The 18,561-nt window shown below is 30.4% G+C and overlaps 1 protein-coding gene across 1 annotated transcript in view; it reads left to right on the top strand.

Moving 5' to 3' along the window:
- The window catches only part of LOC147078013 (uncharacterized), a 159,025-nt gene that overhangs the window by 31,410 nt on the left and 109,054 nt on the right, over positions 1 to 18,561 (top strand). The window contains exon 2 of the mRNA XM_085961068.1: positions 4,860 to 4,912. Within this exon, the coding sequence (XP_085817194.1) occupies positions 4,877 to 4,912 (36 nt within the window). The 5' untranslated portion in view covers positions 4,860 to 4,876. The remainder of the gene's footprint in view (positions 1 to 4,859; positions 4,913 to 18,561) is intronic.

Here is an 18,561-nt window from a genome sequence, read left to right as displayed (position 1 = left end):
TTTTGAAAAACTTCGCAATTGAATAACTTATTTAAGTATAGAATTTATTATTGCATCATGATAGATTCGTTTTTTTATTTACACACATATACAGTATTATTATTAAACATATTTTTCTTATATTTTCAAGCATATCTCTCCTTACTTTTAACTTCAAGTATTATTTCTTCTGATAGTGGAAGTGATAGTAAAAATTTGTGTCAGTTAGTATTTAATTAATACCTATTTAAATAACATGTCATATCGCATTTTGAATGTTAGATCTTTTTAACGTGTCATAAACAACAGGAGCTTTTGACAGGCCTAATGAGAAATTTGATTATTAATAAATAAGAAAAAAGGTTAATTACATTTTTTAAAAATAAAAGTCCTTCATACTCTCAGGAAGTTAAAAGGTACTCATCAGCATATCAAATTAAGGAAGCGCTGTACAAAATATTCAACTTAAAAAATGCACGATTTTTACCGCGAATACTCATACATCAAACAAATAGTTTGGCATGCAAAAAAACTCAGCGTGAATAAGTTTTATTTGTTTTTGAAGAATGTTGGCGAACTTATCTTGAATATAAATACCTCTATTATGTCATCAAACAATCAAATTTAGATTTCTCATTGCATATTAATTGAAAATCATCACTTGCAAGAGGAATCTCGCAAGGCCACTGTACACTTAGTTGTGCTTATATTAAATATGTAAGTCCTGTTAACACTTATAGAAAAACGTTGAATTTCTACCAATTATTTCTCTGAACTTTGTCAGTCATACGTGTTTGTTTTTATTGAACCAAGAATACAAATTTTAGATGGTATGGGTTAGTTTTTTTTAAATACAATCACAGGCTGCCTAAACCAAGCTACAAATATTCTTCTATTTATAAAAATATTATCTAAAATTATATATGATTTAATGGCACAACTTGAGATATTTTCTAGATAGAAGATTTTTTGGTACAGTTCGGTTATGAGGAATACAGCGGAAAACACATTTTGAAAATAGCCGATGTACTGGATTATTTGTTAGGTTAACCTAAACAAACCTAACCTAACCTAACCTAACCTAAACTAACCCAAACTAACAAATAATCCAGTATATCGAGTATTTTAAAAATGTGTTTTCCGCTGTATTCCTCATAACCGAACTGTACCGATTTTTTAATCTAATATGGTTTTGTTTAAGCAGTGGGTTAATTATTTTTTTCTATTAGGTACATATCTTAAGTGTTAGGCTTTATGTAGGCTTTCGTGATTTTAATAGGCATATGCGCACATACTATATAAAAAAAACTCGTATACGTTAGCTTGGTCGAAACTATGTAAGAACGTTCTGGTAATTCTTAGAAGTAAAAATGGTTGTTTTATTTTATTTTAAAATTAAGTATATCTCAATTAATAGATTAGCTTATTATATTTTTTTTTAACATAAATAATCTTTTCTTTAATGTTTATTGTCACAAAAGTGTTTAGAACTGGCCATCTGCTGAAATCGAATGATGCCATCTTGACTGCGAAGATTTCGCTTTTATCCGGAGGCCTTGAAATGAATACTATTCAATTTGTATAATCGACTTGCGCACGATATTCTGCACTTACACGTAATGCTAAATATAATCAATACGTGCGGACACTAAAATTACTTACAGACAATATCGAAACTGCTGTTGGCGCTTGCCATTTAGAAACAGTACTTATTATACCTATTAGCATATCGACAGTGTTTTATTATAAAAAATCGGAACATCAAATGACTTGGTATCATAATGCTATATACTGTTGTGAGATTTTTTAAAAATCATTCTTCTGCGGTCCATCTCTAGTCTGCTATGCCAATGATGTTGAGAACTGTTTCAGTTTACGTATAAATCTTAAAAACGATTTTTTCTTCTTTTGGTGGTGGATCTAAAATTATGCCATTAAAACATACATAGAAGAATATTTTTTTGGTCGATTATGATTTGGTACGAGGGTGGGTCAATAAGTCCTTAGAAAAGCCGACAGGTGGCGCGACTAGTACTGTAAGCGGTTTGTTTTCATGCAGCGGCACTACCGATTCAGTATGCTGTGAAGTTTCAATCAGATTGGTCGGGTTGTTGTGTGTTTCTCGTACATTTAAAAAAAAAATTTGCTTGTGGAAAATGGAAAAATGGAAAATGGAGAAAGTTGAGTTTAGAGCAGTTATTAAACATTTTAATATAAAAGGGTTAACAGCAAAGGAAATAAAAAATGAGTTGGATTTAGTTAACGGCATATCTGCTCCTTCACTTGCAACTATTTATAACTGGTTAAATGAATTTAAACGTGGTCGTACATCAACAAAGGATAAACCACGCTCAGGACGTCCTGTAGAGGTGACTACACCAGAAATGATCAATAAAATCCACGATATGGTGTTAAATGACCAAAGATTAAAGTTGAGTGAGATAATTGAGGTTACAGGGATCTCAAAAGGTAGCGTCATTTCTATTTTACATGACAAATTGGGCATGAAAAATATTTCTGCAAGATGGGTGCCGCGTTTGCTCACAGTCGACAATTAACGCAATAGGGTGGTGGCCTCTAAAGCCCTGTTGTCGCTCATGCAACGCAATCCGGATGAATTTTTTCGTCGCTTTGTGACTGTAGATGAAACATGGATACACCACTATACTCCCGAGACGAAAGAACAGTCAAAGCAGTGGATTGCGAAGACAAACCATGTCCAAAGAAGGCGAAAACCGTAAAATCAGCTGGTAAGGTTATGGCTACTGTATTTTGGGATGCACGTGAAACTATTTTCGTTGACTATTTGGAAAAAGGAAAAAAAATAACAGGGAATTATTATGCATCTTTATTGGACCAGCTAAAAAACAAAATTGAAGAAAAACGGCCTCATTTAAACAGGAAAAAAATCCTCTTTCATCAGGACAATGCCCGTGTTCACACATGTTTACGATCAATGGCTAAAATTGAAGAATTGAAGTTCGAATTGGTCGACCACCCACCGTATTCGCCAGATTTAGCCCCCAGTGACTTTTTCCTCTTCCCAAACTTAAAAAAATGGCTAAGTGGACAACGTTTTTTTTCAAATGAAGAAGTCATCGATTGGACAAATGCTTATTTTGAGATACCTTCCGAAAACTTATTTTTCTGACGGTTTAAAAAATATTGAGAAACGTCTAACCAAGTGTATTGAGCTCCAAGGAGATTATGTTGAGAAATAAAAAAAAATACAAAAATAAAAACTGTTTTAATGCTTTTTTCTAAGGAATTATTGACCCACCCTCTATAAGCATTAATGAATTTAAAAAAAAAATAACCAACACTATCTGTAATAATTATATATTCTTGATTCGACAAAAACAAATAAGTATGACTGAGAAGATGTTGCACTATTTTTGTTGGATCGCCTAAACTATTATGGGTTGGTTTAGGCAAGGTTTAATTGAATTTTAAAAAACAAACCAACACCATCTACAAGTCATATTCTTAGTTCAATGAAACAAATAAGTATAATTGACAAAGTATAATATGCCCTATTTATGTCGAATCTTAACAGCCTACCTCCATTCCTCGCCTCTGCTTTGGATATTGAGCCACTTACAATCTTAAAATCTCCTTCTATCTACGTTTTGGCTGCTGCTAAACGATAGGTACATATTATAGATAGAAAGTTTTACAATTAGAATAGCTACAAATAATAAAATTTGAACCATATATTTTTCTGTACAAGTCTGTTAACTGGAAGTCGGAAAAAAATCAAGAATGATAACCTAACAAATAATCCAGTATATCGGCTATTTTCAAATTTTGTATGCCGCTGGTTTCCATTAAATAGATAAAATCCTATTTTCCTATTAAGTAGGAAAAAGTAGAAAAACACTGTTATTGGATACTATACTAATGTCTTAAACCTGAAAGAAAATCCCAATTTCAAAACATAAAATCTTCATTAGATTTTTCAAACTTAAACAGCTATTATGACAAAAATTACACGTAATCCGTTGAGCCATTAATTAATGAGATGAATGTGTTAATTTCCATAGACACTGTTTAAAAGAAATGCATCTACGAATTGTTAAGTATTTATAATAAATGTAAATATAAAGTAATGCATACATGTAATTTTACATAAATATGTGTAATAATATATGTATAATAATAATAATAATGTATAATGTATATAAACGTTTTCTTGATAATAATTTATGACCTATCGATTAAATTATAGGACTGGTTGGTTTTAGGACGATACATGACTAATATAAAATTTATTGCATGGCATGGTGTCTATTCCTTGTATATTTATCTACTAGCATCTTTGATGCATCGCCAAAATCTCAAAATGTCAAATGCCAAGATCTTTACGAAACTGCCAACTGAAAAATAAACAAGTCCCTGACACGGTGGTGTGGAAACAAACAAAAAATCTGACCAAATATGCATAAACGTCATTAAACATATTATCTCTCTTATTCTTTGCATGTAAATTCATCATACTAAATAATATGACATATTTTAATACTATTAACAACGGTCTCATAGCATAAAGAAAAAGTTGCACACTAAATCTGGTTGTAGTATACCAAAATGGACGTTGCAATATGTGAAATTTTATAAAATAACATAACGCTATTTTCCATAATGAAGTTTCCAATGTATATTTCATCTCGTTGTGATTGCATAAAAATAAAAACTTAACATAAATAATATGTATTATTAAAATAGTATAATGGTATATTTATTATCTAAAGCGATATCTTAAAATGCATCCTGAATTTTTGTCTTTTTATTTGTTAATTAATCAAGCATTTTAATTGCCATATCGAAAATGAATTATGCAATATAAATGTAAAAAACTTATTTTTTTTCTATTTTTTCAGGTTTCCAACACACAGCTATGAAGCTCTTAAGACTTCTAGCTACAGTCACGCTGGTAAGTTTTTCTTAAATGTTACAATTAATTAATGGTAAATAATTATTTATACTTCATCTGTCCTCTTTTTTTTACAACAGGAGTGGAGGAACTTTTTTGAGTATCTCTCAAAATAATTTATATAACCATAATATTTACAGACAAACAAAATAAAGTTAATTGCCCTTAAAGTGAAGAATAAATTTCTCTTAATGTCAAGAATTAATACAAGACATATAAGTTACAATATATTTTGTTATACATATAGCACACATTAAACATTAATTAAAATATTGAAGAATTGAATTATTTCATTCAAATGTTTTTGAAAATTACGTGGTTTCATTTTTGATGAAACATTCATTCGATTTAAAGCTATTTTTCTAGTTTAGAAAAGTAGAAAATTCTTGGACACAATGTTAGGTTGGTGCAAAATGCAGTAACATTATTGTCACTTTCTCAATTTTATTTGTATCTTTAGACTTTCATTTTCTTCAAAGTATTCATATTTTGTGTAATTTACCCCATCTTCCAGAAATTACTCTTGACTTTTAGTCATTGTTAGTTAATTTTTATAACTAAAAACAGTAGATTACGAAGAAACATCCATTTAACTTAAATGTCATTAGGATTCACATAGCATAGCTAACTACAATGTTTTGTTATACGCTATTTACTAATAAAATTTCTTGTTGTATCCAAACAGTAACGAATATTATTAATGACTGCTATTTAAAATCAATAAACAGCCTTCACATATAAATTTAAATTGGTTAAATTTAATACTATATTGATTTGACATTTAATTAGATAAATCAATTAGAATTTAATTTAAAACTTCATTCAAAGTATTTTCAGTTGATTGTATTAACTTCACATATAATATAAAAATATATACATACTTCAATTACTAACAAAAAACATCTATATTATTATGTATGCTGTGATCTATAATATATATAAATTAATAATTATTATTATTACTTATCTAAGAAAAGTTATTTTTTTATTTTAATAGGAACTTATTATAGATATTAATTATTATTCAGTATTCACAGGTATTAAGGAAATAAAGATTTTTTTCCTACATCGTTTTATTAATAGTGCTATGTAGTACAAAAATCTGAAAAGATTCTAGAATTAAAAAGTAATTTTAATAATGACAATACTATAGTTATTGTTTGTGGTACTTAACTTATGCAACCACAACCAGTGTAGAAATAATTGAAAGAATAACAAGTTATTACGACATTTTCATTAAACTTGTTGTATTTTTTGTGGAATATTTCTGATGAAAAATTAATATAATATTTTATGCCATAAATTCAATGATAATTTGTAAAAAAATAAAAGTCAAAGTTTACTTTAAAAATTATTTAGCTGCGAGTATTAAAGTGGTACTTCTTATATTACAGTTTTATTAGGGATTAACTTTAGTGTATATATTTTGAAACTCTGACGCTTTTCTGTGTATAATATAATTGCATGACGTGTTTTGAATATGTCACAATAGTTATAAATCTATTATAAACTACTATAATTTATTAAAGTTAGCACAGTTATAGGCAATTTGGCAACGTGAAATATCTAGTAATTGGCGGTCCACAATATTATTATTGGTAATAAATGACAATAAAATAAAATGTCACGTCGAATCTATTCAAGAAGTTTCCTTGTCATCTTCGTTTATTATTGTCAATGATTAGATTATAGTATTCTTTATGGTACGGCATTATAAAAGGCATTATAATATGAATCGAATAGAGGCTATTTAACCTAGTTTGTATGAATGAAATATTAGCCATCGGATAGTGTAATAGTTTCATTCTGATAAATACGTATTGTAGTATTGTGTCACAAATGTTTAGCATTACGTATAAGTAGCTTAGGCCAGGCATTAGGAACATATTTCATTGCTTATCTTCTATGAGATGATAATAAAATTAGTTAAAGTTTCATTTAAATGAGATGAGATGAGATTAAAAGATAGTATGCTAATATACAACAAAAACAAATAGTATCATGAAATATATAACTTTTTAAACGATTACATAAGATGTTTTGTAAATTAAACTTTTTGAATTTAAAAAAATCATTAAGTATGTATTAAATTAAAATAACCTTTAGTAAGTATTTTTTTAATTCTTTCGGCATTTAATAAACATAATCTTGTATTTGAATATCTGTGCAAACGTAGAATACAATTTTTTAATATTAAGACTTTTCACTGCAGATATAACTTAAATTTACGAATCTGACATGATTATAATGATATAATATGTTACACTAATATCATTTTAATAAAATGATTCCTTGGAAAAAAATGGACGATCTAAAGAACTTTTCAAAATAACTATTTTGTAGTGTATACTAGCATACTCACTTTGCCTTATTACGCCTGAGCATTTGAGCATAGGGCAAGCACGAAATTGCGACACTTCTCTGGGTCCATCGTCACGTCCCACGTCTCCTGCCATGTAAGACGTGCAGTGTGTAGATTGCTTTTGTATAGCCGCTGCAGGATAAGGAAGGATCGGCCACGGCGACGGAATCCTTGAGGCACGAAGATTGCTAAGATTTGATGGAGACATCTATTCTCAAAGCTCAAAGGTTAAATTAATTTTTTAATATAGGTAATAATAATTATTATAAGTATATGTTTTTCATTAATATGGTATATGTGAATGAAACACGACTGAATTATCTCACTAACCTAAAATTATAATATGAATGAGAAAATCTTAATTATACTATGTACGGCACTGTTTAAATAAATTATTGAATTCACTTAGCTGTGACTACTCCTTTACCGATGTTATCATTCGGACATACCTGTAAATAAAGTCCATTTTGAACAGAAGTGCATGCAAGTCTTGGCAAAGAAAAATGTCACATCGAAATTTCACCAAATTCAGACAGGCTTTGTTAGTAATAAAATTAATGTTGCACATTGCTTAGCAAACAGTTCAACTTGATTGTTTGGCAAATCTCACGCATGTTAATTGGCGCGACATTGTGTTTTTAAGCAACTTAACACTGTCAACACAATCTATTATAATTATAACTACGTTGCAATGAGAACCGAAATTTAGAATGCGCTTTATTTAGTCAATATGGAAATATAAATTTAGTCACAAAAACAAATTAAGTAGGTCCTCAGTGGCACGCGGTAAGATCTGTTAAATATTTAGAAACTTTGTGGACTCCGTTTTTTAAATAAAACTATTTTAAGTTACATCATTTGGAAGACAGGAAATTAAAATGAATGTATGTCACACAGAATTCAACGTAACGCAAATCAAAATGTATAATTTGTACTAATGTGTATTAATTTAAAATATTTAATTAACTGTCCTGCAGGCTTTTACAATAATATATTTTTTCCGCGAATGTGAGCCATTAAAAGTGTTTAAACCGCAATATACTAGTACAGGGGTCGGCAAACCGTGGCTCGCGAGCCACATGCGGCTCTTTTGGTATTGGCGTGCGGCTCTTTGCCAAATTCCCAATTCACATTTTTTACAAAAAAGGTATGATTGTTGTCGTTTTAAATCCGCCCATTGCAATAGTCGACAAAATAAATTTGTCTCCATTTCATATTGACACGAGATTTAACAAGCAGAGTTATCGAGCTAAAAATTTGTAGGTCTTGCCACCAAAATTGAGGATTTGGAGAGAAAAATGCAATTTAATTTCACAACAAAGCTAAAAAACTAACAACAAACACTAAAAGATCTACATAACTAGCTAGATACTACGATTAACAATATAAGTAGCATTTAGAGAAACCAAATAACCGATGAAAATTTGGAGTCACGCCTAAAATTGAAAACTACAAGACCAAACATACAGACACTCTCCAAAGAAATGCAAGGGAGGTCATTGTTCACATTAGTTTTAAGGAATGCGTGAAAATTGTATGTAACTCATTTTCTCTAAAAATTATATTTATAATGTCAACAATAAAAATACTCATATTTGCGTTAGTTTTATTCGCAAAATCTTCTTCACTTGGTAAATAAACAATAACATTCACTGAAATAAATCATATTTATAAAAATATATGTATGGCTCTCGAAATTTTTTTTAACCATTGTGATACTCATATTTGGCTCTTTTGGTCCAAGAGTTTGCCGACCCCTGTACTAGTATATCGACTTTAACTAATATTGTATCTTTAGTGCCGTTTCATTTGTTATTCTAATTCAATATTATTATTTAATTTTGCTAAATATTTCTGTAGTTTATTTCAGAATATAAGTACTGTTATTATAGTATACTGTAGTTTACTTTATTTATGTTTCCATACAACTCTGCGAATAACCTAACCGCAATTTTAACTTACTACGTTACAACACTAAGTATGCTATTATTCTATTTGTAAGGACGGCGTTGTATGAATGTATGAGAAGCACCATTTGTATATAATGCATTATAAATTACTAATCCAGGTAACTAGACAATTATCTTAGTTATTAAAAAAATAGCTACGCGTAACATACAGATGCAACAAAAACCACGCAATTTATATACAAAAGGTCGTATAAACGAACATGCGTTGATGAGATTTTTTTTTGAATTGATTCTTTCCAGATATAAAAAGATTGAACTTATATAATGGTACTTACGACATTTTTGTATTATAACTCTTGCTAGCGATTCCAGAATGTTTTAAATTTGATATTGGTAACTATAATCATAGTTCAATGAGGTCACCTGTACCTCGACCGCGCTCGAGAAGTGACACTCGGCGATTACATGTGGACAGCTCAATGTACCTGGAATGCGTGCCAGTTTTTACATGCGAGTCAAATCGCGCCATCGGGACAAGGCCTAAGTAATCTTAAATCTTCCGTGACGCGTTCCGTCCATCTCAATTTCTTATTGCCGTTGCGACATACGTACATAGTCCACCGTGCTGGTTACTTATCCGCATTCTTATAATATGACATGTGATCTCGTTGCCCTCATACAGAGTGTAAAGTCAATAATAATACCAAGCTTACCGTTGGCGGCGATAGTTTATAAACTGTGGATTTATTTGTTTATCTTAGGTCCTTCATCACAAACACATATAACACACGCGAAGAAATAAATCGCCACATTTGCTATTTTGGTTTCCAAAGGTTTCTGAAAAACATGGCATTCTCAAGGAAAAGCAAAACAACTAAACATAAAACTGTCTAACGCCCAGTATTAGCGAATTCATCAAAATCATGAACTGTCAGCGGAGAATGAGATAACTATAAATACATTTGAGAGTAGAGTCTTGTGGCGAATCTTTGAGACTGTTAAAGACTGAATTTGGAGGTTAAGGTATAATGTGATGCTTTATGGAGTGCGAAAAAATAGCGTGGCGTATGAAAATGTAGAAACTGTACTGGATTGATCACGTGCTAAATATCTGGTTGACCGAAACTGAGATGGCTGGACTGCGGCAATAAAAGATTTAAGAATACTTGATCATAGCAACTTGAACTGTTTTTCGCCTTATTAATTAGTTACATTTTATACTAGTAACTATGCATGTGCATACTATCACGTTCATATAAAATATTATCACAGCATTGAGGACTTAATAAAAAAAGAAAGAAGGCAATATGTAAAATGATTCTGTTTTTGTTTAAATTATTCATAACATGTAATTTTTGCAGACTGCATAAAGATTTGACATTACAGAAGAGAAAATATGAAAAAATAGAAACTGCTTAACAAAAATGCAAATGTGTTTGAAATAAATCATCTATTTTGCAGAAATATTAACATCGCCAATTTTTAAATGAGAATATTAGAAATAATAAATAACGTGGTCGGACTTATGTCTCTGTTTGTACAACACGCGTTTAAACAATACCAGTAATAAAAATGTTAATCAGTCAATTGTAAGAGCATGCAAGTGGATGCCTTATAAAAACATTCCTGTGTAAACGCACTTCCCACGATATTTTATGTTGAGATTACAAAAAGCACCGATTATCGTAAAATTATAAGAAGTATACAATATAATTACAATCACAAGGTGCTAACTAAAGTAACCAGCCTCTTTATTGAGCTGTAGAGATTTTTGGTTTGCTTTTTATTATTTTATTTAGTTATTCGTATTGAATTTTTTTTTTTGTAATTAGGAAATAATTATAAAACTGGAAAGCGTCCATTCTAAATAAGGACACGGTGAGAGAGTTTTTGGAGAAGTCAGAATCCATTCCTGGTTGTCGCGCTTCTGATGGTGATGAATAAGATTTTTTTTTGTGTGTGGATGGGGAATTATTTTATTTCCATCACCATATCCGTTTTGTTTGCGTGCCGTAAACCATAGGTTAAAGAAAGTTAGACGCTCTTCTACGTTAAGCTGAGAGTATCCTAGGAACAACTTCCAAAGGGCTTTGGTTAGCGTGCACTAGAGTGTGCGCGATTAATGGTCAATCCTTGACGAAAAGAAAGTTTTCATCGTAAAAATGCCGCACATTTATTGAAAGCTGAGAAATTTTTCCCTCGTAGATACATTATAGATAGTCGCAATGGCTGATCATTCCAACTGAGGGTCACATCGACTGCAAGTAACATCATCAGAGAATGTGTTGAGCATCCTGCAATTCTTTACACGAGAAAGTCAGAGATTTTATTGGGCCAAGGTGACAGAACTTGGAGGCAAAATCATACATAATATTATTATATATTATACGTTTTACCAGAATTGAATATTAGTTATTTTTCCAACTCTTATTTATAATTAAGAAGAGGAGTGCAAACATTAGAATTCGATAAACAATAATATGTATGCTGCATAAAATTCTTAGTTTAATTACATCACATAAAATAAAATTAGTCAAATCAAAATTTATCAGTACCTATGTTATCGAATGAAAGTGCATATTATATGAGTATATTGAAAAGGAAATATCTGAGATTAACTTAGCAAGTAGAGTTTTTCACAATTTTTCAGAAATACGTGCATTGTCGAAATCTGTTAATGTTTTTAATTACTAATCTTTATTCAAGTAACGCTTTCAATCTAATGTGTAAATCGCATAGACTACTGGTTACTATTGTAAGTTTAAAATTTTTAAGTTTTGAATAACTAATACCTTGTAACTGACAAAATAATTATTCATGCTGCATTTGTGTATTTATGTAAAAAGATTTTTTTTAAATTTGATATGGGCTACCAAAAAAGACAGAGAGAGAAGAAGAGTCAGATTTAAGAGTTGACTATTAAACAGATTCATGTTTTCATTGATTAGGTAATCTATGTTCTTTTTTCGGTGTATTTATTTATCTAAGCTTGCTTTATTAGGTTTAAAATTCATAAGTGACCATGAGTTGAATCCACAATGTAGCCACTCTTTAATTGTTTTAAACCCACTAATTCAACCATACTAAAAACATTAAGAAATCGCTAAATAATTTATAATGAAGTAGGTAATAGTTATATTATTGGCTGAATACGTTTGTGTTTATTATGCATTGAAACAAAACAAAATATTCCATCAGTGACTTGTATGCTATGTAAATTTACTTGCTTATTTATTTTTTTAGAAATAAGTAATTAAACTTTTTGACCCCGTTCATGATCACCGGTAGTTTAATTAATATAAAATATTCTTTGCGCAGATGAATTTAAACGCGTCAATAAATAAAAGTCTGATAATAAAATGTCCAAAGCAATTAAGCTTTTATGCAAGCAGTGAATTTTTTTCCCGAGAATTAACCGAGGCCTTGGGGCGTGCGAACTTCTCGCGAAGAAAAAAGAACTTTCGTAATAGTTTTTTCGGTGATTTACTAATTCAGACTCGCAATTCCGCGCCGGGTTCCATGGCGCTATTAGCCTCCGATTGGCAAATCCTCAAATAAAAGCATTTTCATTTTAATTTCAACATATAAGTACTACAATAAAAATATAAAAGAAAAGAACTACATACTCGTATCTTCCCAATTATTTTTAGCTAGTCTTAATAGCGTCTTTTTATCATTAAATGATACATAAAACGAACGTATTTGTTTTTTCTTAAATAATGAATAACACTTGTGCATCCGGAATTAAAATTCTCTTTCAGAAATATGCGCACAAAATTATATTAGGTACATGTAAGTCGTCTTGTAATTTAGGAAAAATTTAAATAAAACAGTAATTACACGGTTTATTAAAATTGTTTATGGTCATAATATTCATTTGTCCCAGCAAATGACCATAACAAATTTGTAACGAAAGTTTATTTTTTCTTCTCACATTAATATTGGTAGGCATATAATATGCTTAAATGTTTTTAACATGTCAATATGACAAAATGACCGATATTAAAAATGAAGTTTAACACATCTTACTGTATATGTGATATTTCATTGGAAAAGGAACAAAAAAATATATTCTCATAACGTTTTCATATTAATTTAGAAGAAAAACTATTTTCGGGATGAAAATGAGTATTATGTGTCTTTAATGGTATATTATAGAATGTGCGTTACCTTCTAGATATATACGTAAGAAGATATAACTCTGAAGTACGGAAATATGAGAAAAACTTAAACACCTATTAAGGAATATGTTATTTTCAATAGTTACATCTGTATATATTGAAGTTTATTACGTGAACGAAACGCGCATTGAATATTGGTAATATTTTAGTATGTACTAAAAAAATACTAGGTGGCAGTGCCACCTATCAACATTTTTGTCGATGCGCTCAATGCGTTCAATGTGTTCAATCCGCAGTCAGAGAGACAGTATGTATGTACGTGCTATGCCGTGTTGCGCAGCATTACAGACAAATATTATAATATAATGTAATATTCCGGAGTTTTAGTATTTCTTCCTTTTTATGGCCTTAAAACTGACTAAGTGACTGACTTTGCATTTATATCTTATTAATTTGTTGTGTGGCGTTTATCGTGTCACTATCTCTCATTCTCGTCGCCAAGACAGGATCGTTTTCTGAAATATTTCCGAATTCTAAGTTAACTTTCTCAATTGATCCTAATCGTATGTAAACCTTGTGGCGGATACTATGGTAGCTAGAATGAATTCCTTCATCTAGTCAGTCCACCCCTTTCACCTGACACATAGCCCAAAGCAATTAACCTTTCGAGGCATTCTGGGCTTCGGTGAATAGTATGTTCGAAGAATTACGTAATATAACTCAGGCCTTTCTTTATCGATGATCACTTCTTACAGTATCGAGGAAATGGTTATATTGTATACTATACATGATATCCATCACCAGCATCTTATTTAAAAATGGGTTAGATCAGCATGGCACACAAAATGCAATGCCTTAATGGAGTATGTGGCATAATATTATTTACCCCTCTAAAAACGGTCGAGAAGGTTGTTTCTAGGTATTAATTAAGTACCTACATAGAAAAATACTTCAATATTTTAATTATACTTATATTAAAACAATTTATCGGACATTTTCATATAACAACTTAAGTATCTGCCTACCTACCGATTCTCCCGTATTTTTACAGGCTAATTATTCAAAATGTAAGGTTCTATATTTACCAGTAACAATGAACTAACAGCTAACTTTGCAAGATACCAAAATACTAGCTGGTTTTATTCGTCTAACAATATTATTTTGTACCGCATTTTCCATGATACCAATGAGCTAATTTTGTATGTGTTTTTCAATATAATATTTAAACAGCGGTGCCTGAATTATGAGAAACATGTCGTTCTCGGTTATTCCTTCAGAATTAATTAATTCTATTGCATTAAATTGAAATTAAAAACCAAGTTTTTTACTGCGGACCTTTAAATTAATATTTAATTACCACATTTACTTGCGTTGGAGTAGTGAATCAATCGTTTTATTTTATTATTATTACTTAGGGTGCGACGCCCCCAATGCACGAGGCTTGATTAAGTCCAATTGGTAGAATCACCCTAAGATACATTAATTGAAGGCACCCATCGAATAACGATAACAATAACAATACATTTGAGGAATGAAGAAATACCTACGTTTAATCAAACACTTTGTAAACATACGTTTATCATTGTTCTACTCACTTCATTTTGCTCTTCTTTTGGAAACATATTGGTATTGGTTTCCCGGCATCTTTCAGTTTTTTTCATTTTGACATCACTCCAATTTTCAATTAAGGTAATCTTCCCTTTTCTGCTTTTATTCAATAATTGATTTATGCCACTAGATAACACGATCACACTATGTTTGCGTATCGTTATTCCTGGATAAAGTAGTTTTCGAAAACTTACAGTACAGTCTAGGAGTGAATGATAAACCTTTTCGATACATTAAAAAGTTCATAAGGATCCACTAATTATCATTTTTTTTATATTTAACTCAATATGCCAAATATGTACCGCTTTTACTGAGATGAGCAATTACTCATTATTAATAAATGTACATTGTATTTTATAATTTTCATTCATAAAATAACCCAAATAGCTAGACATATTAACTGCCTATTAATTATTATTAGCAACCAATAAAACACATATTATTATGGCCTATTAAAACTGCACACCTTTACTACGTAGTTCACATTACATGTGCTTTAGTAATTGGCCATAACTACGGTAGAAGGTCTCATAAGGTTGCATCACATCATAAGACAATGGCGATATTATTTTCAAAACGATTCGCGTTGCAAACGAAAGTGTAAGTGTTGAAAATAATATTATAATACAATATATTATACGACATATTATTATCAATGCGCAAAAAATCTGTACCGTTATATCATTTCGATCAGAGCCAAATAATAACCAGACGATTTTGTGAGAACTTCTCTCATATTATTATTTATTACGAAAATGTCTGGAGTATCAGCCGATTAAATATGTACTTATTGCATACAATTATTAATTGTAATCAGAGACTGCAGTTATTGCATATACAGTTAAAAGTATTAATTAACAATGGAGGGGTGCAATAACGGTATTCAACAAATTACTTCGTGTATCGAAAAATTCCATTTTCGTGTAAGGGAGTGTAGTTAAACCTGGTAAATGTTTTTGTAAACGCATAAAATTTGATCTATTTAGCTCAATATATGGATAGGGAAACAGACAATAGTACTCGATGTGATAGAGGTTACTAACCATATGAAATGGCAATGGGCTGGACATGTCGCTCAGTGAGTAGACAACCGCAGGACAAATGCCGTCATATAGTGGCAACCAAGGGGCACTAGACGCCCACCTGGCCACCCAAAAACCCGCTGGACAGACAAGCTCACAACGTTCGATGTATGTACGTAGCAGCAGAGTTAGAGACCGAGCAGAGCGGAGAGAGCTAGGAGAGCTAGGGGGCCTTTATCCAGCAGTGGAATGACCCCGGCTGATGATAAAGGATATTTTTTATTACATTATATATATTATATCACTCTCATTAACCTTGATAATATTACGGCTCATACCATCTTGTGAATATCTTCAACTTCTAATATTCACTCATGTAAATTGTAAATAAATGGATTTTAATTTATTTTTATACGATTGTTTATCTAAAATTACAAAATTTGATTGAATTAAAAGCTTTTTTCTGGTAAACATGTCGGGCCACGTGTGAATTTTTGCAACAAATCTATTTCTTTAATTCGGTATAATATCCGTTACCGAGCGTCGTCAATAATTTTGGTCGTCTTTTCTTTGCCCTGGCTTTAAATAGGGATGAAGTACTGACCTCAAACTAGCCTCTGAGAATTCATCTTTTGCCAAGACCTCGATTACCAGAAATCTTCATTCAATAATAATATGCAGAAGTTAATATCTCTGTGCAGTAATTACGAAAGCTTCAAATTGTATTAATATTGTGAAATAAATCTATAAATGCAAAATAATTTGTTGCTAATTTCATTACTGGTCTCGATACAATTTTCTAGTTTCATTTTCATATAAGTATAAAAGCTCTATCTGTATAGAAAGAGATTATATGTATACTACGTAGCTTTTTATATGCTTAGTGCTTGATTCTTTAACGCATAACGTGATCCAATTATATGATTTAGATTTGCACTTAGATTTGCTTGGGGTTAATGTTCCCTCATAATAATGCAAATCGGTATTTGCTTTTACGATCGTGTTGCCATCATTATCGGATAACAATTACCGACTCGCAAAGCAATTCAATGATAGATAGTTAATCTTTATGGATTCACTTTAAATTAGTATTTCCTGCTCACAATAGTTCATCACCTATAAAACAAGAACGCCTTAATCACGATGCAATTTAGACATTAGCAAAATAAACTTCAGATGTTATGACGATGATCCGCTTTCGACGAAGTGAATAAATTATAATCTCGACGATTCATCTAACGGAGCAGACACTTTCGCAGTCCATTTTGGTCTAGTCAAATAATTTATTGTTAGGTCCATTCGACTGGCATCTCTAAAGCACATCATTTCTTTGTTGCATCATTACAGAAGAGTCCACAGATATAGAAATATAAATGTGTCCTTATTAGGCCACTAATTTCCTTTCGTAAATTAGCTGGAGATTATTTGCATGTCAATCAATCTTTCAAACGCTTTAAAAGATTATATATTGTGTGTTGTTATGTCATTCAAGTTTTAAAGAAAGTGTTTGTCGTCCTAGTAGAATATACTACAATAATATAATAGCTGGCTTAATTCTAATCTCCTGTCTATCTTCTGCCAAATGCAGCTATCCACAAATTGATCTCTCCGTTTAAGTAGTGAGTAGATTAAATATTATATACTGCTTGTAATGAATATAAAATATGCTAATTTTCTTACTCATTTCACGGGAAAATAATATATTTTGGGAGCACACAATTGTGTTTTTGCTAATTGATTTTCAAATGCAAATAACACTTTAATCATAAAATTAATTAAAAGGGCCCGTAAGCATTGAATTATTTATTTAGTATTGAAATACTCAACATTAAAACACTTTAGACACATATATAATTATTTAAAAAAAAAAAAAAAAACAAATTAGACCGATTAGGATTCTCACATTGTCATTATCAATTCTCTTATTAATTAATCTATTGATTAGCATATGCGATTCATAGGACAAATTGATAATAACCACGAGGTCCTTAAAATTCTTTCAAGGAATCGCTTTATTACGATTTATAACTGGCGTTAGGAGTGATTTTTTAGCTATGACAACCTTGTAATTGATAATATTTATGAATTCAATTATATGTACTAATAGTACTCATCTAGATTATAAAAAAGGGAGTTATAACCATATTTCGTTTATAACTCCTATATTTTCCTATATTCTCCTCTATTATATACTCCTATATTCCTGTATTTTTACAAGATTTTCTCTAATATATATTTATCTGAGGTTTTCCAAATTATGTAGGTATTTGATATATATAATCTGATGTGCTTTTAATATTAAATTAACTGGTAAAATAAAATATAAATTATTAAAGAAAAAATAAATTTAATACAATTTTGGTAAGTAGTCCAATTTGAACATTATTAATATATTTTTATAAAATTTACTTGGTTTTTACTACCTTTAGGAATTAGTTAATACGGCCCGTAGTTCGCTTATATTATACAGCTTTTTTCAACCCCCCACTTTATAAGGCTGATAATATTTATATTAAGTATGTATTTAAACTCAAATGTAAACTTCCGGTACGTTTATACATTTTATCATGTAACCTACTATGTTGAGAAAAAATCTTATTTAAAAATCAAACAGTATTGATACAAA

This window comes from Rhyacophila brunnea, unplaced genomic scaffold, assembly GCF_057557595.1.
Source record: "Rhyacophila brunnea isolate RB1 unplaced genomic scaffold, BYU_Rbru_1.0 scaffold_12, whole genome shotgun sequence".
NCBI classification, from domain to species: Eukaryota; Metazoa; Arthropoda; class Insecta; order Trichoptera; family Rhyacophilidae; genus Rhyacophila; species Rhyacophila brunnea.
This window is presented reverse-complemented; position numbering and strand designations above follow the sequence as displayed.